This window comes from Manduca sexta, chromosome 28 (genome assembly GCF_014839805.1).
Source record: "Manduca sexta isolate Smith_Timp_Sample1 chromosome 28, JHU_Msex_v1.0, whole genome shotgun sequence".
In the NCBI taxonomy this organism is placed as follows: Eukaryota; Metazoa; Arthropoda; class Insecta; order Lepidoptera; family Sphingidae; genus Manduca; species Manduca sexta.
The window spans coordinates 19,800,287-19,825,896 of record NC_051142.1 but is presented as its reverse complement, the minus strand read 5'-3'; the positions used below and the strand labels follow the sequence as shown (position 1 = coordinate 19,825,896).

Here is a 25,610-nt window from a genome sequence, read left to right as displayed (position 1 = left end):
ATCTAATTCATTTATAAATACATTACATACCTATGATATTTAATTTAGCTAGAATTTTTTAAAATACGTACGGGCCTCTAACGCATTGCTACTTTAAATTTTAAACGGTAATTATGGTACTCAACAGTAATTACATTGGTAAAACAATATTACATTGATATTTCATTGCAATCAAAACATATAACTCTTGAATCATAAAAATAAACAATAAAAAAATGTTATTAGAATCTGGGACAACTTTAAAAATCGAAAGGACGCATTAAAGAACGAATAGCTATCGAAAAGTTACTATTATTAAGAGCCGTCGTTACAAATGTGTATTAAACTTGGTTTTCGTCACAAAAACATTGTGGCTGACAAAAATTTTGTTGCTTCAAATTAGACGTTAATACTTCGGACAATACGTTCTAAATTTTAACAATCTTCTAAATTCTCTACGTGTACCTTTCTAGCTATTCTAAACAGTTATTCTCTATGACAAATTCCCCTTCGTCAAGGTATCGGTATCACTCGGCATTAGGGTCCGGTACCTTAATGCAAGGTAATCAAAGGATTTCATACTCCTACTAGATTATTAATTTATTACATGATATGGCATGTATTGGCGATGTTTGTGCGTGACAAAACTCGTGTGTATAGAAATCTTGACCTAAAGATTGTCGCCTATCGGTTCCGCACGCGCGCTAGTCTATTCTGCAAAAAATCCTTAAAATGTTAAAACATTTTTTACTTTTTTCAGGATACAAGTTGCCCTTACGTTAATCCAGGACTTGGTTTATCCGTATGCAAAATTTCATAAAAATCAATTCATCCCTCGACAAACATCTTCACATATTTATTACATAATGTATTAATTGTACGAATGAGCTATGCTGTTAATTTAATCTTAATTAGTGCAAATGACCCCCTCGTACCTAGATCCCTCCCTGCATGAATCGTGTTGATACTTGAGACGTAAATCACGCAGCACTACAAATAGGAATGACTAAGTATGATGTTACGCATGCCTACATTGTCTTGTAAATCTTTTTTGTACTCCGTATACCAGATTTCGGCTAACTCCTTATAAAATTTGATTATAATTAGTCTAGCACAGAGATGGCGAACCTTTGGTTACAATGGCACCTTAGGCCAATTGCGTGCCATTATAAATAAAAAAAAACATTATGACACGTTAAGCCAATTGCGTGCCATTATAAATAAAAAAAACATTATGGCACGCAACATGCCATCCAGGATCGGTTTTATCTATCCGATTGCTGCTCTTTATCGACTTTTTTTGGCCCAAATATATATTAGTTATTTTTTTTGCCGGGGCTCGGTAACGTGGCTTCATTGAACCCGGTGTAAAGCAAAGTGAAGCCCAAAGAAAGATACATATACAATATTTAGCATATTACTCGCATGTTCGAATTATTTTGGCCCGTGCCACCACTGGCATGCGTGCCATTTATTCGCGATCCCTGGTCTAGCAGTTTAACTCTCAAAACTTGAAAATCTCAACTATTAGTATGGAAGAGTAAAAGTATCTACCAAGAATTCAAAAACACTACAAATTGACTTCACTCTAAACTAATTGGTTCGTCCATAACAAACTTTTCTATTTCCATCAAATTACAGTACACATTGTACGGTGTATCACTTGACAGCAAATATTTTCTCACTATGTCCAAATCTTGTAGCGCTCTTAATTTTTTAATCCTCATTTCTTTGTCATTTGACTCTGGCTTCTCCGTAGCCAATGGCAGAATATCTTCCTTCTCCCTCTCTTGAGTTGCAGGGTCCGTTACTCTATGGTTACCACCAAACACCGAACCATTTGTACCTTGTCCAGTTAACAATTCTTCATCAACAGTCAAAAACATGTCCAAATTTGGTAAATCTGTGTAGTAAGACTCAACGTCGTAGTCTTTCAACATGTTGCACAACATGTGTTCGTCATTGTCAGTTACTTTTGGTACTATGTACAAGTTTGGCTGCGGAGGTTGTACATCATAACCAGTATTGACAAAACTATTTGTTATTATGTCAGATGGTGTTCTGTTCCACGCCTTTTCAAGCAAATATAACGCTTCTAAACAAGTCATGTTCCTGTCCACTCCGCGCGCCACATTCATAACCTTCTCTTCTAATATTAATCTTCTAAATTCACTGCGAATGCTGCAGAAATTCCATTCTTCATTGGCATTAAACCACTTGCAGCTTTCCATGGTACGAATACCAGCTTCAAATGGGATAATTGTAGCTTAGAATGTATAGCAGCCCGGTCTAAAACGAGGATTGCTTTACGATTCTGTAATTGTAATTCTCTGTTCCAATATTTGACGTACTCTTCAAACATTTGTGTGGTGAAGTGTGCTTGGGAATGCCTTATGTAAGTCACTGGTAAAGTGTCAGGATCTCTATATGAATGTACCAATGGATCTTCAGTTCCACACACAAGTAATTTCTTCCTGTCCGTTCCTAGAACATTGACACACATGAAAACTGCCAATCGGTCTTTGGCATAACCCTGTATGAACTTCCTTCCAGCTAGTTTCTTTATCCTGCCTTTTGAGGGATTGAAATAAAACCCTACCTCATCACCAGTGTATATGTCATCATCACTTATACCTAATCTTACATCACACCACTGTTCGTCAAAGAATATTTTCTTCCATTTAGATTCAACGGACACATTCTGATAATCACGCTTGGAGGGTGTACCTCTAAAGCATATATTGTACCTTTTCTTGAATCTATCCAGCCATTTTTTACTCCCATTAAAAGCTATGAACCCAGATTCTTTTGCAAAAGCTTCTGCTATGTCTTGTAACATTTTACCTGAAACTTGTATATTATTGGCTTTCTGATTATGGAACCATTCTAAAATCCTAGTGTCTAGAATACTGTTCATGTATTTCAGTGTTTTCTTGCCGGCTTTCTTGTGGATCATGTATTTCTCCCTATCCTCCCATAACTCATTGACCACCTCGGGTGTTAAATTATACATCTTGCATATCTCGTCCACTGTTCTCCCTTTATAAAGCTTGTTGACTATTGAACATTGTGTTTGATATGATAAGTCTTGTCTTCTCAAGTATTCTTCAGGCATTTCAGTTTTATTCTCATAATTGTAACTAGGCTCATTAGATTCCTCGGAACCATTTTCGTCGATTTTCAAGTCGTTCTCAGTGCCTGTCCCTGCATCTTCTGTTTCGTGGTCTGATATAGCCTCAACCTTGCATTCTATAGCGCATGGTTTTATTTCTCTGTAATAAAACATATAAAATCTGTTTATAAAGCGAATGCTGGTAATTCAAATTATCTGAACATGGTTCATGCTCCATTTATAGTGATACAAGCAGCTGTTTAGAGCAAATCTAAATCAACATATCTTAATGTAACTAATAGTAACCGTTTAATAAAAGATTTCGAAATCAAAATGTAGTAATGTCAAAGTGTAATACAAGTGATTTTTCTTATAATGAGCAAGCAAATATGCTGCAGTAGAAATCACTTACTCTGTCCTTTCATAATGTCTCTTTGGATGTGAGCTGATATGTTTTTTGAGTTGGAACTTTGTGTGGAACTTATCTGAACACATTTCGCATTGTACTGTCTTTTCATGGGTCATCATATGCCGGGCCTGTAAAAAAATGCATAGAAAATTGCCTTAGAAAGCAAGAGTAGATCCAACGTCACCACTGCTTTATCTATTGCAGTTGAAAAGCTGTCCAAACACTGTAGTCTCTTTTTGGTTTCAAGCACATTAGAGTAACTCAGAAACACTATGCAATTTTTTTTGAGACCTATGACTTTAGTTGTTATTTTGCACAATGTACAGTTTTAACTCGTAATATTATGATATTTTACATGAATGTGTTTCTCATCACAATGGAGGGTTACAAAAAGCATGGACCAAGGCCCAGTGTGTTATTTTTATTATAAACACTATACTACGGGTTAAGCGACATATGATTATTATAAGCTATTTTAAAGACTATTATATAAAAATACATACCAAATTAACTTTAAAACCAAACTTGAGATCGCACAACGGACACTTGAGGCTCTTCTCCATGTGAACCTTGCTGTGCAGACGCAGACTAAAAGCTTTCTTGAAATAGCGACCGCATTCCTCACATTTATGTCTGAAAAATGCAGATCATCATAAAATAACTTCTTTTAACTGCTTATAGCTGTTTACACTACACTGTTATAATAATACTACTTATATAATTCGTAGAAAATGGTGTGGATTGTTTATTTGCTTAAACATTATGTAAAATACTATATACCTAATTTGAAACATAGTTGTTTATTTTCCCTCATAAATAAAATAAACAAAATACACTACCATGTAACGTTGGAGTACTGACTTAGCTCCGTACAATGTGATGTTAGCACATGACATTATTTCAAGCCAAGCCAAATCATGTTATTAATATTAGAAATTATCATTGTTAAAATTAGTAATTATTGTATAAAATCATTTACTGCTATTGAAAATTAGATTATAAAAAAACTATCATATTACAAATTGGCCTGAAACAATTGCTAATTGTATTGCCTAGTAATAAATTGTTATTATTAGGGATTGTTATTATTACGTCCAGTGGAGACAGTGATTGCACTGTCTCCACTGGATGTGCATACTGCTGCTTACTGGTGTATATAGGCTAAGTCATAGAATGTACCCTGGGAGTTTTATAACAAAAATATATATATATTTGTATACTTGCCTAGTTTTTACTTGATGCTCCAATGAATGCGTCTTCAAATCTTGCGATGTACTAAAAACTGCTTCACAAATATAACATGGAAATTGTCTACCTTTCTTTTTATTTTTAACAATCTTTTTTCTTTTTGACGTTGATGGCTTTGATTTCTGTGAAAAAATGTTTATTTTTGTAAAGTGGCTACTAAATAATATTTGAAAAGATAACAAAAAAAAAATTATTGTTTTTAAATTTATTTAATATTTTTATTAATAACAAGCTTTTGCTTGTGGCTCTGCCCGAGTAAAAGTTTTTGTAGGATAAAAATCCCCCCAGATATGTTCCCAAGATAAAAAGTCTCATATGTAAGGACTGGAAAGGTCCAGGGTATCAAATTCTCTCTATACAGAATTTCATTGAAATCCGTTTGGTAATTATTTTTTTTTTCTTATCGCCTTCAGACAGACTCGAGAGTGGACTTTATTGTATAATATAGACCTATTACATTTGATTAACATTCTTTCCAAGTTATATTGTGTAGATAGTCATAAATTTTAGCAGTATGGGTAAACACCCAATGTTGTACCCAATATTGGAGTACTCACCATGCTAAAATCGAAAGCCTGGGCTTCTTCTACCTCCTGCACCTCAATAGTAACCAGGACATTATTTACCAGCGGCTCATCATCACTGTCTTCGCTAATTCTTTTGCGAATTACCATACTTTCGGCTTTTCTCTTCAGAGACGACAAACTTTCGTCTTCTGAAGAACTTTCAGCACTTTCGGGCTCCTCCTTTACTTTGCGTAGCGCCATAGTGCTAGATTATGAGTTCCTGATCATCCGTAAACACAGCTTTGAAAATTTTGTTATTAAAATCTATGTTTTACAACAAAAACAATAACGCCGCCACCCTCCAAACAGAATTACGCCATTTTTAAAAGTTGTCAATAGAAATAAAAATGTCAATATCATTCTCCGCTGCCATTGGCTGGTTTTACAGAATTCCGAACGCTACTATAAATAAAAAAAATATATAAAGGCTTTCATACACGTATGTGTTGTAAATGTGTTGTTTCTATTCCAATTTGTACGATAGATATTTTTTTTGTCTGGCAATATCAAGGCTGTCAATTTAAAAAAAAAGTTGCTCCTGTCAATGAACCGCTCGAAAAAAAGCAACGCGCTTCGCTTCTCTTTTGGAATTTATGGTACAGTAACAAGGCTCGCTTTTGTATTAGCAAAATAAATTTTATCACGAAACTTAATAAAACGCGTAAACAATGCGCGTTTAGCGTTTCTAGTCGCGACTAGACGCGTTCATACGAATTTGGCAGTAAAACGACGCGGTTTATGGATCAATATCGCTATAATGCGGCCGTAGGGTAGCGTCATTGCGTCAAGTCAATGGAGAATAAATCCGGCGTGGGAATACAAGATCACTGGATGAAGAGTATGATGGAACCAGCTGGCAGCGACAAAAACGACCGGTCAGTGAAACGCGAGAAAATGGCAGAATATAACGGTGAAACTGTGACTTATGAACTGAAACAGCAGCAGCAGAACGAGCCGAGGTACCGTTGCGATGTATGCGACTTGACATTCGAGGGTATGGAGTACCTGATCCTCCACAAAAAGTTCCACGGCAACGACAAAGACACGCCTGAAACCATACTCCCGGACCTCCCGCCCGCAGCTAAAGAGGGCCCCAAAAAGCGGAGGAAATTCAAATGCGACCAGTGTGCCGTAAAAGTAAACTCGCAGTATCATTTAGACATACACAGGAGTAAGCATGAAGGCGCCACCTCAAAAAAGTACATTTGTGAAGTCTGTGACCGTAGTTTTGTAGCAGCCCAGTTCCTGAAGAGTCACATGCAGACTCACTCTTCAACGAGTACAATAAACTGCGAGATATGCAACAAAAGCTTCACGGGGCAAGCATATCTCAAGCTGCACATGCAATTACACAATGATATAAAAAAATTCAAGTGTTCAAAGTGTGATGAAATGTTGCCCACTAAGAACTGCCTTAAAAACCATATGAAGAAGCACACCAAGGTGAAAAACTTCAAATGCGATTATTGTAATAAGTTGTTTGTGTCTAAAGTTACGATGGAGAAACACAAACAAACGCACGAGGGGCAACCGGTTGACTGTCAAGTAAAGTGTAGTCTATGTGAGAGGACAATGCACTCTACATTGCTAAGGACTCACGTCGCTCGTGCCCACTCGAACTCTGTTGAAGAATGGCGTTAAAAGGCAGCACAAGTGTTCAGCGTCGCGGGAAAGAGTTTATTGTTAAGATAAATTTGAACTTGCACATAAGAGTGTGCCATCCAGACCTTGGAGCCTGAAGATGAGGATGATGAAGTGATGACAGATAATTCCTAGTTGTAACTCATATACAGCATGTATTATTATCAAATATAATTACTTTTTTATGCTAAATGCCTAGTTTACTTGAGCAATACCCTTAGATTTAGTTTATGCTGATGACATACATTTCTAAATGATGATCAATTACAAATGAATAATTTTGAATATATTTTTTTTACAAATATCAAATGTTTTGTATTTATTCTGAAGTTTTATTTTTATCATCTGTAGAAACTTGAAACTGATACTCTTGACGATTTTTTAAACAGCCAACCAAGTATAGTAATATTATCATGTCCCCTTTTGTTACATAAAGAAAATAATTTATTACAAAAATAATATTAAACGTGCAACAAACTTTTTTTATTTACAAATACTACCTAAGTATTTGTAAATAAAAAAAGTACATGCTTGTATCCATAACAGACGCGTAACCTCTACCCTGGTACCTCCCAGTACTTATTTGATATTTCCGTCCAATACCCATCGACGATGGACACGAAGATTATTGCTACATGCTAATCAAATCAACAAATCTGAAAAATCTATTATTTTGATACTTCTGTATATTTTATTCTGCTGATACTGTAACATTATCGCATAAGTTATCTTAACTCCATTCTGTTTCACTAGATGGCGTTACTTGCCACGTGGTTTAATTCTGCATTTTCTATATATTTTGTCGTTTTTCGATTTCCTCACGGTCCCCGTCTAACAAATAACAAATCTCATCTTTACAAATTCTAATAATAAATAGTTAATCCGATTTCTACCACGAAAATATTTTTTAGAGTTTTCTAGAAACAGACCTAAGTAAGTATATCAACGTTTTGAATTGTATCCAAACATTGACGATGTAAATCCTTATACAATTTTTTTTCTCAATATATAAAGCAACTTTCTTCTTTCTTTCTCCAGAGCCGTAGATGCTATACTCGGGGTCGCCAGTTTTTCATTTGGACTTTAACAGGGATAGCTTAGTTACAACGGCTCAGATATCGAAGGCGTATGTAGTCGGTATCAATGTATTATCTAAAAGTTGTTGCAGATTTATAGATTAAATACCTCTAAATTATATCTATGAAAAAAATATAAGTATTTGATTAAATGTATGGAGTAATATGTTTTAATATTTTAAATAGTGTTAGGTACTGTTTGTGCCCATCAGCGAAATAACCAGAATGTTCTATAAATTAAAAAGTAGTGATATTTATTAGAGGTCGTAAATATTTATTCTAAAACAAAATAATTTAATGAACTTTACAATATAAAAAATAATTATTCAACTTTCTCTTCCTGCTGTTCGACTTCTGTCTCTTTCCTCGCTGCTTCTTCCTCGGCGTCTTTTGCTGCTTTCTGAAAAACAAAATAGAATTTACATACATATATACGGCAATATTCTCCGTAGGATTGAGAGATTTTTTAATTTAATTAATAGTTCTCAAACAGTATTTTTGCAGAATTCACTACGTTGTATTTAATTCACAATTAATATGGTAACAACAGGCCAAGATCGGATTTTTGATACATGTAAGTAGTTAGTTTATCTACGTGTGACTGACTGAAATAAATCGATAAGAAATAAAAAGATTTAGTTGAAAATATTAATTTTTCTATTTCCCTCCAAAATAAGTAATGAAATGGGGTACAAAATAATGAAATGAGGTTTTACACTCATGTGCAGAAACATGAACAATTGTAAAAGCATCATGTAACAAAATGAAAGAGGAGTACAATGGAGTGCCTGAGAGACTTTCCCGCCCTCACACCCACCACTACAACTCCTGTAAGCCAGGATCAGCAGTGGCACGCATTTTATGACACCGAGCAGTGAAGCTCGGTGAGTCTCAGGGAAAACTAATTTGTCATTATCCCGCAGCGAACTTAAATTAATTAAATAGAAAGATAGAGAGGAGTTGGAAATATTAATTATTCACCTTCCTCCATAGCACAATGGGAGTCAAAATAATGAACTAAGGCATTTTAACCTCAAAGATAGGGACGTATACAAGTAGATATGAAATGCAGTATTTTGATAGATTTTTTTATGCTTTTATGATTATTATTTCTGGACTCTTCTCATTCCATTACGGGAATGCGTTGGTCCACGTCTTGTGTAGCACTCTTGTGTACAACTTACCGCAGCTTTACTAATATCTTCATCTTTCTTTATCTGCAGTTGTTTGCTTACTTCACGTATTAATTCCAGTTCGTCTAACATCTTCTTTGATAACGGATCATAAGGACTCACAGGGTCTTTATCAGGGTTATCTACGGCCTCTAAAAATTTTGTATATCTCTGCATAATCCTTTCATACTTCTCCTGACTGATCGGCAGGTATCTTTCTTTTTTTACAACCATAATTAAGTCTGAAAAGTAACGAAATATTGTGCAATACAAATATGTGGGTACATAATTTAATAGTTTATTGCTAGATGTCGCTATTATTAATTATACATTTAAGTCATTAGTATTATTTTTTCAAATATGTAGACAAAGGAATTTAACTATAGATACATGTATTCATCTCCTAATTCTTCAGCACGTAAATATGTAATGAGCTTATTAATTTATGGAACTTTTTAGAAAAATCAACCGTCGTCGCTTCACTTTCGAATTTTCCATACGTTAGATACTTTTCAGCTTCCCTACTTATCTACATGTTACAACAAAAAATAATCTAAATGTGGTTTTACGCAATGAAATGAATCGTTATCATAATTGCCTACAAAATTTATTTTAGAATGTATACCTACGGATTAAATAAGTAGGTATCTAAAGGCTGATTCGAAACTCGGCATGCGTGGAAACTGGAAGATTTCGCGAAAGAACAGTTTCACTATACACTTTCCGGGATTAAAAGTAGCATAAATATATTATTCCTATGCTACAAGATATATACCTGAATAGTGAACCTATATTAATGTTTTTCCAAACCCATTTAGCACATGTATTACATCTCACAAAAATATAATAAAATAAGGGCTGCTAAATATTAGAATGATCAACGCCAATATTTGAAAATTATAGTTAAACGTACCTTTTAGAAGTATTCCGTTACAATAGTAAATTACGAATGGCCTTTGCAGTGAACTTGTTGTAGGTATCAAAGAAATGTAATAAATGAATAATTCAGAGATTGTGAACAATTTTAAATACTTCATTGAAGGCGGAAGTACGTTCGTAATGTAAAATGTTAAATTTAAATGATTGTTGTAATGTTGAGCGATAGTATAATGTGTAAATAAATTAAAATCTATTTCGATAACAGTTCATTATGATTTTTAGATTTTGAGAAAATTTGTTAAATTTTCTAATACCTATTTGTGAGTAGGTATGGAGTACCTACTTACCTATTTAGGTCTCTAACTAAAAGTTCACGATTCCTTGATGTATCTACCTTGATATGTCTACGAACATTTGGACAGAGAAAAATTTCAAAGTCCTTTTACATTCCGTTCCTCGCGACTACAATTTTTTTTATAACATGGAGATATAGATATAAATCTTTTTACTAAATTTATTATTAATTATTTATTTGTAGATCGTAGTTTACAACTACTGGGGTCGAAATGTTACACGATTAATAAACCATTAATTAACATATAATTTGACTAAACAATTCATTACCAGACGAACAATAAGTATATTAACATATTATGTACGTACTTACAAATTAATTTATTTACATTTAAAACTATCCCTACTTCGCGTGCGTTTAAGCTTTCGATTATATTATTATTAACATTGGCCTTCCCGTTTCTTCTAAAACAGAGGTGGAGGAAGCATATGTATTATGCTCTTCGGGTAGGAGAATGGATTGCTATCATGCCAGCTAGGATTCTGTCCATTATAAGATTTATTAACCTGTACCGGATTTATATTTTTTATGAGTGTAGGCCACTTTATTTTCGCCGCCCCATGTAGGTGGATTTATGTATGTATGTAGGTTTCTAAAATACTTCATAATTTTCCATTTGTTTGTATTATGGAAGACACTAAAGTTAAATAAACGAAAGATTAATTAAATCGAGTGAGCGTCCTCTGAAATCTACCGCCCCCGAGAGGCTGCTGTCCATAGGCCGCGGTCTATACGGCCTATTTACAAATCCAGAACTGTACATAACAGAAAGTGAATAGATTTGTTCAAAACCGGAAAAAAATGGATGCCTTAAATTAATAAAACAAATTTAAAGAATAGCATATCCCCCAAAATGTGTAAGGTAGGGAGGCTGTCAAACGACGTGGCGTTTATTAGCCTTTTTCCACTAGAGCTAGGAAAGTGTGGTTAAGAAAATAAAATAATACTTGGTAGAGTTTTCCTAGTGCACCGAGCTCTCTTGTATGTGTTGTTTATGTACTTGGTTGATAGGTACAGACCCTAAAAATAAATTCTACTTACGATCGTATTCGATTTTGCATCTAGTACTTAGCTATTCTGGTTTATGGATGGTTTCGCTAACAATATAAATACATTGGTCTATAAAAAAATAAGATTAACATAAGTAATATATATGTTAAATAAACTCGATTGTTTTAATAAATTCTTTTTTAATTCGGAATACAATACAGACAGTCTGCGTAAAACGGAACACAAATCCACCCCTCACAAGGGTAATGACTCACACACACCCCCAACCCGAAAAACGCCGAAGTTACCCGAGGGCGGGCCGAGCGCGTCGCGTAAAGGGATCACTTGAAAAACACAATTTCCCAAAATTATGTAACACTATAAAACGGAACGTTTTAAATTAAACATTTTTTTGTTATAATGTGATAAAATAATCGTGGAAATCATCGTAATGGACTAGTGTTGTCAGTGTAGCGATGTTGGCACATATATCGATTTTCTAGTGACGTGCGTTCATTGCGGGATGTGGTGTTTTTATTGGTGTATTTAATAAATTTGTAAGTGTTTTACCTCATTGCGGATGTTGGAAAACATCGAAGTCTATCACAGTGATTCGTGTCTCGATTTTTTGCTTGTATTATACTTGGCAAAAAATATTGATTTTTACGTGGACGCATTCTGCTAATACTGGTGCGTAAATTAATACAAAAAAGGAAAGCACTATTTAAATCAACGCGTAAAATAAAGTGCATTTGACATAAAAAAATCCCCACTTCAAAAGCAGGTTTCATTTAAATAAAAAATAATGATTAATAAATATGCTTCTCGGTTTGAAATCAACATTTTCTCGTAAGGAAACAAAATGCAAATTATTTTTGAGATAAACATATAAGCAGTCATCATGAAAAATATTAAAAAAAACATCATAGAAATTAAGTTATAAAAAATAACGCACAAATTATATAATAAAAATATCGTGAAAATATGAAGGCATAAAATTCGCAATAATCATAAATGTTAAAATAATTCACCAGCCTAATTAAAATAATTTAAAAGAATCATTCGTATTTAAATGTAACACGAAAAACGTTCGAAATATAAACTATAAAGTTTATCAGGAAATTAAATCGAATGATTATTTTTCATTTCATGTAGCTCAAAGTTAAAACATTCAGAATCAAATACGACTAAAATAAATATTCTTATTAATATAAGACGTTATTCAGATATACCTAATTTTCTTTATACTATCATATAAATCTCAGTATATGTAGTAGGTCCTTGGCACGCTGTTATATTCCCAAGGAAGGCTGTCGCAATTCCGAGCATTTAGTTTGACGGCCACCCTATCAATTCACAAATGAAAAATATCTATCTATATAAATATCTATGTATAAGAATCGAATCCATTAAAAGCGCTGTTTTATTTGCATTACAGAACACGGTATAAATTATAAACTTAACGTTATGAGAAATAACAAGTTCGTTTTTTTATTGTTTTGAATGACGAGACGAGCTAGCCGTTCGCCTGATGATAAGCGATACGACCGCCCATAAACAGTAGAAACACCATTCAACACCTTGAATTATAAAGTATTGTTTGGTATTCCTCTGCGCTCGTCATTCTGAGACATGAGTTCTAATGTAATACAACAATTGTAGTTTAGTGTTATGCAATGCTTTGAAAATTATAATTACGGGCTATGTTGCAACTGTTTATGAACAATTGTAGCGCAATAACAGAGCGAGCGACTTGCTCGTCTCCGTAAATAGTGGTAGAGTAATGGCATAAGCCAAGTCCTGTAATCTACTTAACAACATATTGATTACAGTCGGGGCTTAGGCAAAAAATGTCATTAGCACACCTTTACCACGATAGACACATTTAATTTTATTAGAGACAGATTTTTTAATAAATAATTTATTTAATCTTTGGCTTTATGAAACATAATACTTGACATTATGTTTGTTTACCAACAAATGATTCGTTGATTTATTTGTAAAATCCATAAAAACCGAGCATAGCTTGTTACGTATAGCACTTATTGGTCATATAGCAGCGAATCTCGATTGTCAAATAATTCTTGGATTCGACACCTGGACTGAACCTAAAAATTTAAGAGACTCAAAAACATGTGTAAATTTTATCTGAAATTGGAAATTTTTCCAAGGTTAGGTAGAGTCGACTTCTTTAATATCATTTTGCTTCGTTCAATCCTCTAATTATTATTTCTCCTATCTTTCATGTTTTCAATTTTGTAAATTTTGGAGTATAATGCTTTACAGAAAAATAATCAGCAAATCAGATACATCCCATAATTGTGAAAGATGATGCTCTATACAACTACTGTCCGAACTAATTGTAATGCAGGATATGCACTGATGAGTTTAGTATAATGTACTATAGCATGCTGTAAACGTGGACTAAACTTGCTCGGGCAATCTCTTTGACTGTACAAAGCTGTCACCAAAGAGCATTAAAATGCTGTCACTTTGTTAAGACAGTTGTACAATCTGTCACCAATCAAGCCTCTTTATGATTTAAGACCGAAATGGGCGTCCAATTTTACTGCTTTTCCTTTGGACACTAAAGGCATAATTCCAAATTTAGTCCACAAACCATTTCGTGCCATTTGAGTCGCGTTGAGAGTCGTGTGCTATTCAATAGGTATGCGTGACAGATTCACTCGTTTATTTACTTGGTTAGAGTTTTAAAGTAACTTACGGGTTAAAAAAAAATATATACTAAGGACGTCAAAATATAGAGCCAAGTGTATCAGTTCGCCCACCCCGAATATTTTGATTAACAAGAAACAGCTATGAGTCATACATTAGGGTAGCAAGGGGATGCAAGATCCTGACCCCCGAATACGCGCCCTTTAATGTTTATTAACTTGAGTATCAAGTAACTGACAAATAAGGAAATATTTAGCTATTCCCGCGCTTTTTTAATGGCGGATGATTTTTTAATTTCTATAGCTTGTAGCGAAAAAAGTAATGGCGGTTTCTTATGATTTACACATTGCAAGAATAGGCGATAATTTTCTATGAAATACATGGATTCCACATGAACAAGAAATCATTGTAATTATTGTGCTAAAGACGTGGGTCCTACCCCTAAATTCAATATACACCTAGTTTTATTAGGTATTTCTACATAGTGCCACGATAGGACGTATATTGACGTTCTTAACGAATTTGTAAACTTTGTGGAATCTACAAAGTATGCAGAGCTTAATGATCTCTAAATAATCATAGCAGCCCGCAGGAATAACCAGCCCAAAGAGAATAAGAAGATCCAGTACAAACAATGATGGAGGAACCATATTATGTTGCCACTGTTGAACTCTGCATTTCTTGTAAGACCATTTCATAGCTCTTAAGAATGTACCAATATGATATATTTGCATTATAGGATGTTTAATATATTGAATGGTGTAGGTACCCTCAAACTGTAATATATATAATAATATTTATTAAAGACCATTAATTTGGGGAATCTTTCAGACCCATAACAAGTGGGCTTGGATTGCATCAAATAAATAAGACCAAGTATCTTACTAATAATAGCCACGACTGGCCAGGAGTATCACTAGAACTTTGACTCACGAATTAGTGGAGGGCACTGAACTACGCTTTTAGAGGAATTAAATGTCAAACCTCATAATATTAACAGCTAATTTAATAACTATAAGCCTTCTCATAACGCTACAAAATAATTACAACCCTTGCAGACTTAAACAGTCGCATACTAGATCTAGCATCTAGTAAAGCTAAGATTGAACCTAAAGCTCAAACCTATAATGGATGTTTATTGGAGGGTACATTCTAAATTAGCTCACATCCCGAGAGATTGCGACGTCTATCGCCGGCGAATCGTATTTCCCTGTAGCTCAAGGAAGCTACGATTTATTAACAATTTTAATGTAACAATCTATTTTGTTAAACATATTGTCGTCTCACTACATATTATAGTACAATGAGAGTGTAGGACGTCAGGAGACGTTAAATGTCTGACCAGAAATATTATTTATTGGGTTCTGCATGCGGTTCTGCTCGCTGTAATGAATTTGTTATAAAAAATCCATCGTGCTATTTCCGAAATCAGATTCCGCCCATTTTTGCAATTTCTTTCTACAGTTTATGAGTTTTTTATGTTTTTTTTTTTCAAACTTTAGTGTTCATAATATTGTGATGCCGTCGGTTGACCTAGAGCTTGAAACGAACTACAGTAGCGAGTTTTTCACCATCTATTTGATGGTCATTATGACATTTTTTAATAGCGAGCGATGTCAACAAATATTAATCAATGTTTCACCATGAACTTTGACGTATGAAAAATGATTATATTCATATCGTATTAAAACGAAGGTAATAATAATATATAAAGGCCACGGCTTTACGCCCGGACAAGGGTAGGAAGATGTGCAATTAATAGGGAAAAAATATCATTAACGCTAATCGTATTTTTATAGATACTCATTTTTACATGGTAGAATGAGATAGAATATATCTATCTAGGCCAATTCGAGTAAATTGCTACCAGCATCTTGCTAGCGTGGTCGCGTTTCATACCTTGAATATAATGATAGTAATACCATCCATCACTTATGGTCGACAGAGCACCCTCAACTCTAGATGCTGTAGGGGTGTACATAGGCGCTGGTCACCACATACCTTCTTAGCTGATGCTCTACTCTAAAAATAGTATGGATGATCAGTACCACTATACTGATCCAGACTGCTTCGGTAGCATATTTATATTGTTATGACAGGGATCGGAAGTCCTGGATTCGAGTCCCGGGTCACGCAAAAGGATATTGGATTTTTCTGCTATCAGCTCGGAATTTGTGCCCTATATCGCGATAGTTTAGCTCCCTATCACATCATAGGACGAATCACACTTGTCAGAAAATAGACGTCCTACTTGCACCTTTCCCTACCCCTGATAGAAGCGTGATGTTTACTGGATGATCCACTATCTATAGCGAAGCATGTGACGTCATACATGATAAAATCTGTAGACACTAGAGCTTTTACGAGGCTCGGTCATAGTTGCAACTTGTACTGTATTTTAATTATATTAGAGCTGTGCGGACTAATTGGCCTAGAAACTAGAGGACATGAATTAGATTAGTGGTTTGGGTTGAACACAAAGATAAATGTTTGGTATTATGTTTCTGTATTTTGTAAATAATTGAACTAGGAAGCTTGATGGTAAATATCTTGTATAGGAGTGTGTGTGGGTAGGTAGTCGGTAGGTTACGGCTTTGTGAATTGTTGCGCCAAGCAGTATTGTCTAAACCAGAAGTACCCAAACTTTTTTTTCCCCATAGACCGCTCTCTCGATTTTGCTGGTTATGGTAGACCTTTTTTTGAGGTTTTGCAGAAAAAGTACTTTACAACTACCGCCCAGCCATCGCTTAGGGTTATGTTGGGGTTACCGTGTCTCTTACGAGCCCTATCAATATTATCTGCCTTCATTGATAGGTGGTCAAGCCAATATTTTAGTACATTACTATCATACCAGATCAATTTCCGTCGACCTCTGCTTACGAATTGTGGACCCCTATTTTTTGGTCGCGCAAACGTGGACCCCCGTTAATCTCCCGTGGATCCCTGGGGGTCCACCCGGACCACTTTCAAAATCAGTGGTCTAAATAGGCATTTAAATTCCCACGGTAAAAGCATTTGTAGAAAAGTATTGAACGAACTTTTTTTTTTAAAACCTACTTGTCAAGTTAATTAAAAAAAAATCGAAAATTCATCACTCACGTGTCACGTGTTTCGCGCCAATAAATCAAGTGAATGTGACGTCACATTTGTAATTAAACATGGCGACTCCGCACTCCAAATGCCTTATTTATTAACGCACTGGAATTTTAATTTTGGCCGATCGAGAGAAATGTTTCCTCATTTCATTATGAATACAGCACAGGTACTAAAAATAAAGTGTAGGAAAAAGTTATGCTTAGAAGCAGAAATTTGTTGGCAATCATAATATGGACTGACCAGGAGAATAGTAAACCTCACCATGTTGTAATAAAATCTGGAACTAATTTCTTGTTACAACGTTAATTTTAAAACTAAAAAGCAAAAGTGGCGCCTCTAAAGCATTTTTTTGACCTCTGTGAGACTATAAAAGTAAATAAATAAGTAAAAATATAATATTATTGACATTCGCAATTTTGAAACTTCAATACCGCGGTAAAAATTCTCTGACTAATAATTATAACACGCTTCTATTGACAGATTTATAAGAAAAAATAACCGCCCATAGATTATTAAAGTCTTCGGCAGTACCAAAAAATCGAGGCACGTCTCACGAGTCATAAACAGTGCATCAAAAACTTGTCATGACCGTCCATTCCAAATTCAAATTTTAAATGTGCGAATCAAAATGGCGCCGCGGTGTGCGGATCGAGGAGATGGTGCCCGTGAGATATGACCCCCCGTTTTGACAGGAGTTAGGCAAAATGGAGACCACTAGCACGACGGCCACAGAGGCCTACCAGTATGTGGGCCCTTTCAGATTGGAGAAGACGCTTGGGAAAGGACAAACAGGTGAGTTTTCTTTACTGTTTAATAATAATACATTTGCATTAGATTGTGTCAAATTATATTAATGTGCTTTCATCATATTTATTTTTAACATATTTTTTATCGCAATTTGACCAACCATGAATATTAGTAACCTCTTTCTAGCAAAATCGAGCAATGCCAATGTTAGCAGCATCTTCCATTCCTGTGCAATGGATTCTACAATCGAAAAAAAAATATATTTCGATACACAGCTGAATTTTAATGGGTTGTCACATGTCACGAGGATGCCTATTATACCTAGTACCTATCATATCCTTTGACCACAATCTTTAGTTTCCTAAAGCCTAACACTATTTATATAGGTAACTGTGGAAGCTAAAGATTCGTCATATAATAAGAATTGGCTAGCGGAAGCACTAAAATCTGGAACGACGTCTACATTCCACTGTTACATTATCATAGAATTTGTTCAGCTTGATTCTACATCTGGCGTCTTGCCCATGCAATATCACTTTACCGCCATATTTTTATATGGAACTTTGCTTATACAAATCTGACGTAAAATCTTAAACCTGATAGCGGATATACCATCTAGGTAAATGTGAAGATCCTTAAGGTCCTTAAAGAAAATAAGAGATCTGCAGACCATTTTAGATTTTTTTATTTTTGTTGATCCAATATTAAAATAATAGTCAGGCCCTGTAACTCATTGAGTTATTGATGATATAGAAATTTATGGTTTTTAAACATTAAAAGGTATCTAAGTCGTTTGTTTGTCTAAATTTAAGAATCAAGTAAATAATAGAACAAAAAAGCAACCCCTTAATTTATAAATATTTTGACTTTTGTCTTGATGCTCCTTATTCTTTTTTTCGATTATCCAATCATCAACTCAAAATAATTGTTTATTGAAATAAGAAAGTCTATTTCAGTTTTATTGCTTTCGACACTAGGGTGCACTTGGTTTAACTAATTACAAATAGTTTTTATTCTTCATGCGACATCTCTGTACCTCTGGACACGTTTTTTCAGTTCTGATTCTTCCACTAAAGCTTGCAGCAAAGAGTTTGTTAAGAATGGATCTGAAAAAGAAATACTATATTTGTAATATATTTTTATTATTTATCTGTTTGCGTGAATTACTTATGTTCCTCAGTGATACTGAGCAAAAAGAACAAACATCACTTTACTGGACCCGGAATCGAAATTGGGACATTGGCACGGTAGTCCTTACAATACAACTACATCAATGATTCACAATTTTATAGAGGATTAAGTTGCTTGCGGCGTCGCTCGCGTTAAAAGCCTTTCCCGCTACGAAAGTGCCTAAATCACAGTGACAATTCACAGCGCCATCTGTAAGACGCTAGGGCCATCTATTTGTTTAGAAACCATATTAAAAATACAAATACTTCGTACGGGAGCAAATTACCGAATTAAAAAGTAGCCTAACGTGGCGAAAGGTAAAATTTTGCAAAGGAAACCCGACACAACATATTTGTACTAATATGCATAAATGCTGTCTGCAAATCTTTCTAATTATAATTAGATTCTACATAAATTACGAAAGAGAAGCCGGCAAGAATCGGGTTATATCGACACTTCACCACTGGTAGTCTATATATTAATCCAGGATATGATCTATCTCCACGTCTACAATCTAAATCTATATATATAAAAATGAATCCCTATTTCCCTTGGTCAGCCATAACGCGTGAACGGCTGGACCGATTTCACTATTTAATGTTGTTGTTGTGTTTGTTATTGTCCGGAGAAGATTCTTATGAAAGAAAAAATTCAAAAAATTGCGCGGTAGGTAAATTAGAAAATTTAAGAAGACTTAACGACAATATTAATTTTACATAACTGTCAGTAGTTTGAAATAACTGTCAGCGATCGACAGAATGTTCGCGTGCATACATAGTTAAGACAGGACAGCGTCTGTCGGGTCAGCTAGTTTTATATATTCAACAGTTTCCGCGTTTACTTCTAACATAAAAACATTTTGACAACACTCGCATTCACAATATTTTAAGCATAGTCGGATAATGAAATGAAAAATCATTTCACGGAGCCTATTATGTCCCTGTCCGACAGTGCGTCCGGAGTTACACGCGGCCTCATTCCGTCGCGAGCATTTTGACACGCGTCCACACGTCCGTTACTGTTAGCTTGCAGGAAACAGTTATATTATAAAGGGCTTTGTGACTGCTCTTTAAAAAAAATATTATGTACTATATAATCACCATAATCATCATCCTAGTTATCATTCCAACATGGGCTAAGCTAGGCATGATATGTGATCACCCTCATTTGAAAGAGGAATGGTTTCTTAAACGATTCATTTAATTAGCTCGTTAATCCTTGATGTGACTTGGACCATTTTTCCACAATACAGACCAGCTGAAATGAATACTAACTCATTGTTCCACAATACAGACAAGCTAAAATACTTACTTATATTGATAAAGCTGCCTTCATGTTTCCCGTTCCACGGTGCTAGGGAGACGCTAGGCGGCACCGGCTGTAGCGTCGCCGTCTTCATCGAAGGATGGCATTCTATCAGGTGTAGGGACAGAAGAACAAAGCTAAAAGAAAAATAAATAATTAATAGCAAAATGTAAATCACCCTCTTTCTTGATTTCGCCTAGGAAACAAACATCGTTTCAAAAAAGATTGATAGTCAATTACATGCAGGATCATGTTTATGTTGCGTTACTAAATGAAACCATATAATATTTGTCTATTTGTCTACACCTCTGCTAAGTTTGTATCAAAAGTTATCAATGAACAAAAAATGTTTTCGCCAAAATGTTTGATTATAGTTTTCTGATTTTGATCATTTTGTAGTTTAATGCGAACATGGTGTGTATAAGTGTATTTCTGAGTGAAAGTAGGATGTCGCTCTGGCAAATTCTCTCCGTTTATAGGCCTTAGGGGATATAAAATTAAAATTATTTTTATAAATATTTCTTTTGTTCGCAACTTACACTTTTTTATTTTCCGTATAGTTACAATAATTTATGATAACGAAGACAAGTATATGAATGCCAAAATGATCCTATATATCGTATACTTATAAACTTTTGGAATGAGTAACTGTTACATTAATATTTAAGGTCTGTTTACGTGAAAATCCGTTTCCCAGATAATTTTTCTTGTAATATTCTAAAGTGCCACGCTGTCATGCTTTTGTACCTCTGTATAACAGAATACGAATAGCGTAGATACCCAAAACTTCGACCAGCTCTACAACACTCAAAATCCTACAAGTTCAACCTCAAAACAAAGTTGTCGCAGCCCTAACTCTGACCTAGTCGAAACTAGGTAACTTTTAAGTAAAAAGGAATTTTATATCTAATTTATATTTAAATTGGCATTTGGCCAGGAGTGACTTCGTAATCTTGGAATCTTCAACGGAAATATATTTTATAACCTTTTAAAATAAGATAGCTTCTCTATATAAGATTAATGTGTAACACGGAAATTCAAAAAACATAAATCAAGCCATTTCCCTGTAGGGGCAGGCAGAGTTATATCCACCTTTCGCCAAGTGTGTTCTGTTTTGCGATGTTATAGGGGGTGAGACCGTCTCTATATCAGGAACTATTTCCAGTCTCTGGCTGATATTGAGAAGAGGGATTTGAACTGCCGTCCTCAAAGCGATGTCGTGCCGCGTACGCAATACAACTACGCCACCGAGGAAGTCATTCATTAAAATATTATGGTAGACCTTGTGTATAGCTTATTTATATTAAAGAATAAAGTCATATTACAATTTCTTATAACCTAGTATTTCTACAGCACAGTATGTTCTGTGGATTTAACGATAAATCTTTTATATTTCTGGGTCTTCGATTTCCCTAAAACAGAGGTACCCCGGTCCAGTACCCATTGCTTGGCAAAATAGATTACATCAGCTCTGACTATGCTACCAGGGAACCCTAAATAGATCTGCAGATAAATGACGTGTTGGCACATCTTTCCGCAGTGCGTCGCCTTGCGGTCTCGTGATATTGAGTGACTGTCGATTGTCAAGGTTGTTATTTTGTTACTAATAAAATAATTAATCCGAGTAAAATTTTTCAGGTATGCAGGTTTCCAAAATTTATAGAATAAAAATATGTGAATTTGTCACTGTCTATGTCTGGCGCCAAACAGGAACTTATAGTTTTCCACAAAATCTTTAGTAACTTTAAGTCAGTAGATATTCTACTAGGCATTACCAGACCGAACCTGCTCCTAATTAGTGGCGGACCTAGCCGTTCATTAGGGAGGAGCTAGTGGCAACCTTAACTGGGAGAGGCCCACGAGGTTAGGTACAATAATCTCCCCATTTATTATTAACAATTATAAAGCCTTCAAGATACACGGATATCTGAGAAATACGCGCAGATGCGTATGTTTTCAAGCTATTTTCGCATTGATATTTTTTCGCATATCACTTTTGGCGCCTTCTCCCACCTAGGCCCTAGAGCGCCCACTTCACTCGCTCTACCTTAGAACCGCTTTTGTCCGTAATAAATGTTTTTTTCATCAATGTTTACCTCTAAGATTTCCATATTGAATTCACAAGCAAACGAAAAATCTCAAAATTCATAAAACAATAAATTACGAAAGTATTTCTTACCATAAAAAACTTGTTAAAACCATTTTAAAGCGAGACTAGCGTGTTATATCGACAATGTCGTCAGTCGGTCTGCATCGATGGCGACGATTCAAAGGAAAGGTGGCATCCGATTCCTTACTTGTATATTTATATAGAGTTGTTAATAAGGGACTTATTACTTTCGCTAATTAATAATTATTAGCGGGTAGATAAAATACATCTTAAGTTTATTTAAAGAAGTTCTGTTGCGCTAAAGTTTGAAAGCCTTCGATATTTTAGGAATAACCTGAACTTGAAATGGTGTATAGGTGTGTGGTACATGTTGCTGGTGGTAGAATATATTTTGTATCCGCCCGGTTAGCGACCACCGTACACAAGGTGTTAAAACCCGCCATAGTGGCTCACGTAAGTGTGTCGCGTTCCGGGATCAGCCTGTATATCGGTTTCAACAGGCCGGCATAATTGTGTCGACTGTCAAGGGGTAATCAGCTCTCGGCAGTCGACATTCTATTGAACACCACTACACTTACCATCAGGTGCAGTGGGGTCACTATACCATGCCTGTACAAAAAAACTAGATTAATTAGTCTTTCAATTAACTAACTATTTTACTAAACTGTGTCGTTCCGCTGTTAGTTTGAAGTTCTTACTGTTGTTGCAACTACATCATTGTAGTAGTTAACGAGCGTACTCCGCCTAGAATGTTGTAATTCTAAGTTCTTGATGGAGTTCTTATTGTTTATTAGCCGTTGTGGCGATAACATTAAGCAATTTTGTAGGTCCACAACAAACTGTAGAAAAAATATAATGTCTCGACTTGTATGGAAGGAAGGCATATGAATTGCCTTCTAAGATATCAATTGCAAAGTGAAAGTGGCAGTTTTGTCGTTGCGTTTCGTGTTTGTGAGATTGCCAGAGGCCGGACAAGCCTTGTATCCTATATCTCTTGAATGTACAATAGTACACAGGATGTTGGGTATGAAGCTCTTCAAAGATGAAGAGGAATCTGACTTATAATTTATTTACATTTTGTCAGTGTTGCTGGTGGACTCCGTGTTTTAATATAAAAGTAATTAACAATGAATATAAATTATAAATCGTTAGAATTTGTAAGTTTGGATGTAGAGAATAATATCTGTAATTATTATTACATCCGTTTTCGATCTAAATTTTGCTATCCCTCTGATGATGGTAAGCCGACCACAAATTGTTTCTAAGGCAGTTCATGGAAAACCCACTATCAGGTCACTTACTTATTCAAAACTTGGTGTCCCTAATAAACCATTAACCAAACATCTAAAAATATTTCGTAACAACCGCCTCGTTCAAGAACTAGGGCGGAATAAAACACTCTGACGTTGAGCGCCCTCGTCCTGTCTTTAGGATGAAATTTAAATTTCCCGGAGGAAAATATGGCGTCAATTACTTTGATGTCACTATGTATAATCTTACGTAGTGGCGTATTGGGGTTGTTGATCTTGAAGTTCTGGATTCTATTTCCCTTTCAAGCAACATAAATATAGTTGTTAAAAGTCTAAGCTGTATAACAGAGATGAGATGCACTCAAGTCGCCTAAGATTGTATTTGTTGTCTTTATTTTTTCATCGCGAATACTTCGTGTTCCGTGTAGACTACACGAAGAAGTAAGGTATAATTTCTGTACACGTAAATAAAATAGTTACTCAAGTGTTTGAATACCAAATCCCATTTCTTTGGTTCCGAGTTTGTAAAAAGATGCATATCTTATGTGCTCTAGAGCTCTATTTACCATGGCAATCTTCCTTATAAACCAACATACTAAACTATTGCCTCAAACCTTTATAAAATAGATGAGTCAGTGATATAGCATAATATTATATAGTGTTGTAACATCTCTATAGAATTACCATGAGTACGGAAAAGGTGTGTAATTTAACGCGCTGATTTCGCGCTAAATTTGTTTAATAACATAGAAGTTTTCTTTTTAAATTAGCATTTCTTGGTATCGAACTTGATATTTACGAATCTAATTTAAGGAATCCTTGAAGGTATATATAAGTTACCTACATTTAAATTTATGTAGGAGTTACAAAACGAACTGTCTGGTCTGTCTCTATAGTTCAAGATTCTTTGGTCTCGCCTCCTTGGCGTAGTGGTTAAACGAGTTTTTGATCGTGATTTTCTGGCTTCTAGGTTTGATTCCCTGATCAAGTCTTATGAGGTCTTCTGACACTATTGGCTGAAGAATAAGTCCTACAGAGAAATAGCGACCACCGTACACATTACACAAGGTGTAAAATCCGCTATACTGACACGCATCATGTTCCAAGATCAGCCTGTAGCTATCTTTCAATCTGGCCGGCATAATTGTATCGACTGGCGTAGGGTATCTAATCGTCTCTCGTCAGTTGACATTCTATCAAAATTCTACCGACTTAATACCTGATAATATTCTATCTGAATTCAACTCACTTAGTAACTGGTACAGTGAGGTCGATTTGTCATTTCCGTAAAAAAAAAGAACTGCTATAATATGCTCTTAAAAGCATGTTAACACACGCATAACCTAACTAGGTACATTAAACTGGAATACAAAGTAAAGAAAAGGTGCTGTTTCAATTTAGTTCCGTTTCTCTAAAACATAGTTATTGATTTTCTACAATGTAGGCTTCTTACAATAATGATACGACGTGCACAATGCACTCAACAAATTGACTATCTATTGATTTGTCTCTATGTCCACAAACAATTTCACTGGTGGTAAGTCTCTCATATATATGAGAGTCCGCCTGGATACCACTGCAATGTCTATTTCTGCCGCCAAGCAGCAGTGTGTAGCTACTGTTGTGTTCCGGTTTGAAGGACATTTTAGCCAGTGTAACAACTGGATAAGACTTAACATCTCATGTCTCGGGATGGCGAGCGCAGTGGAATACCAAATAATACTTTGTAATTCAAGGTGTTGGATGATTTTTCTACTGTTTATGGGCGGTCGTATAGCTTACCATCAGGCGAACGGTAAGCTCGTCTCGTCATATAAAGTAATAAAAAA

The 25,610-nt window shown here is 35.1% G+C and overlaps 3 protein-coding genes and 1 pseudogene across 3 annotated transcripts in view; 2 read left to right on the top strand and 2 right to left on the bottom strand.

Moving 5' to 3' along the window:
• Positions 1-666: 666 nt before the first annotated feature.
• Positions 667-5,666, bottom strand: LOC115447176 (tigger transposable element-derived protein 4). Its single transcript, XM_030174151.2, is given in 6 exon segments — positions 667-2,155; positions 2,158-3,251; positions 3,504-3,628; positions 4,004-4,133; positions 4,725-4,870; positions 5,306-5,666. Coding segments are annotated over 6 exon segments (2,298 nt in total). The 5' UTR covers positions 5,516-5,666; the 3' UTR covers positions 667-1,562.
• Positions 5,667-5,849: 183 nt separating this feature from the next.
• Positions 5,850-7,147, top strand: LOC119191049 (annotated as a pseudogene).
• A 1,148-nt stretch (positions 7,148-8,295) lies between these two features.
• On the bottom strand, positions 8,296-10,194 carry LOC115447178. Its single transcript, XM_030174154.2, has 3 exons — positions 10,117-10,194; positions 9,216-9,445; positions 8,296-8,431 (listed from the first exon to the last, which is right to left on the bottom strand). The coding sequence occupies exons 2-3, from the start codon at positions 9,435-9,437 to the stop codon at positions 8,354-8,356; spliced, it is 300 nt and encodes a 99-aa protein (XP_030030014.2). The 5' UTR covers positions 9,438-9,445; positions 10,117-10,194; the 3' UTR covers positions 8,296-8,353.
• A 1,552-nt stretch (positions 10,195-11,746) lies between these two features.
• Positions 11,747-25,610, top strand: part of LOC115447177 (serine/threonine-protein kinase BRSK2) — a 46,920-nt gene continuing 33,056 nt past the window's right edge. Inside the window, exons 1-2 of the mRNA XM_037444787.1 lie at positions 11,747-11,984; positions 17,680-17,991. Coding sequence (XP_037300684.1) covers positions 17,904-17,991 — 88 coding nt within the window. The 5' untranslated portion in view covers positions 11,747-11,984; positions 17,680-17,903. The remainder of the gene's footprint in view (positions 11,985-17,679; positions 17,992-25,610) is intronic.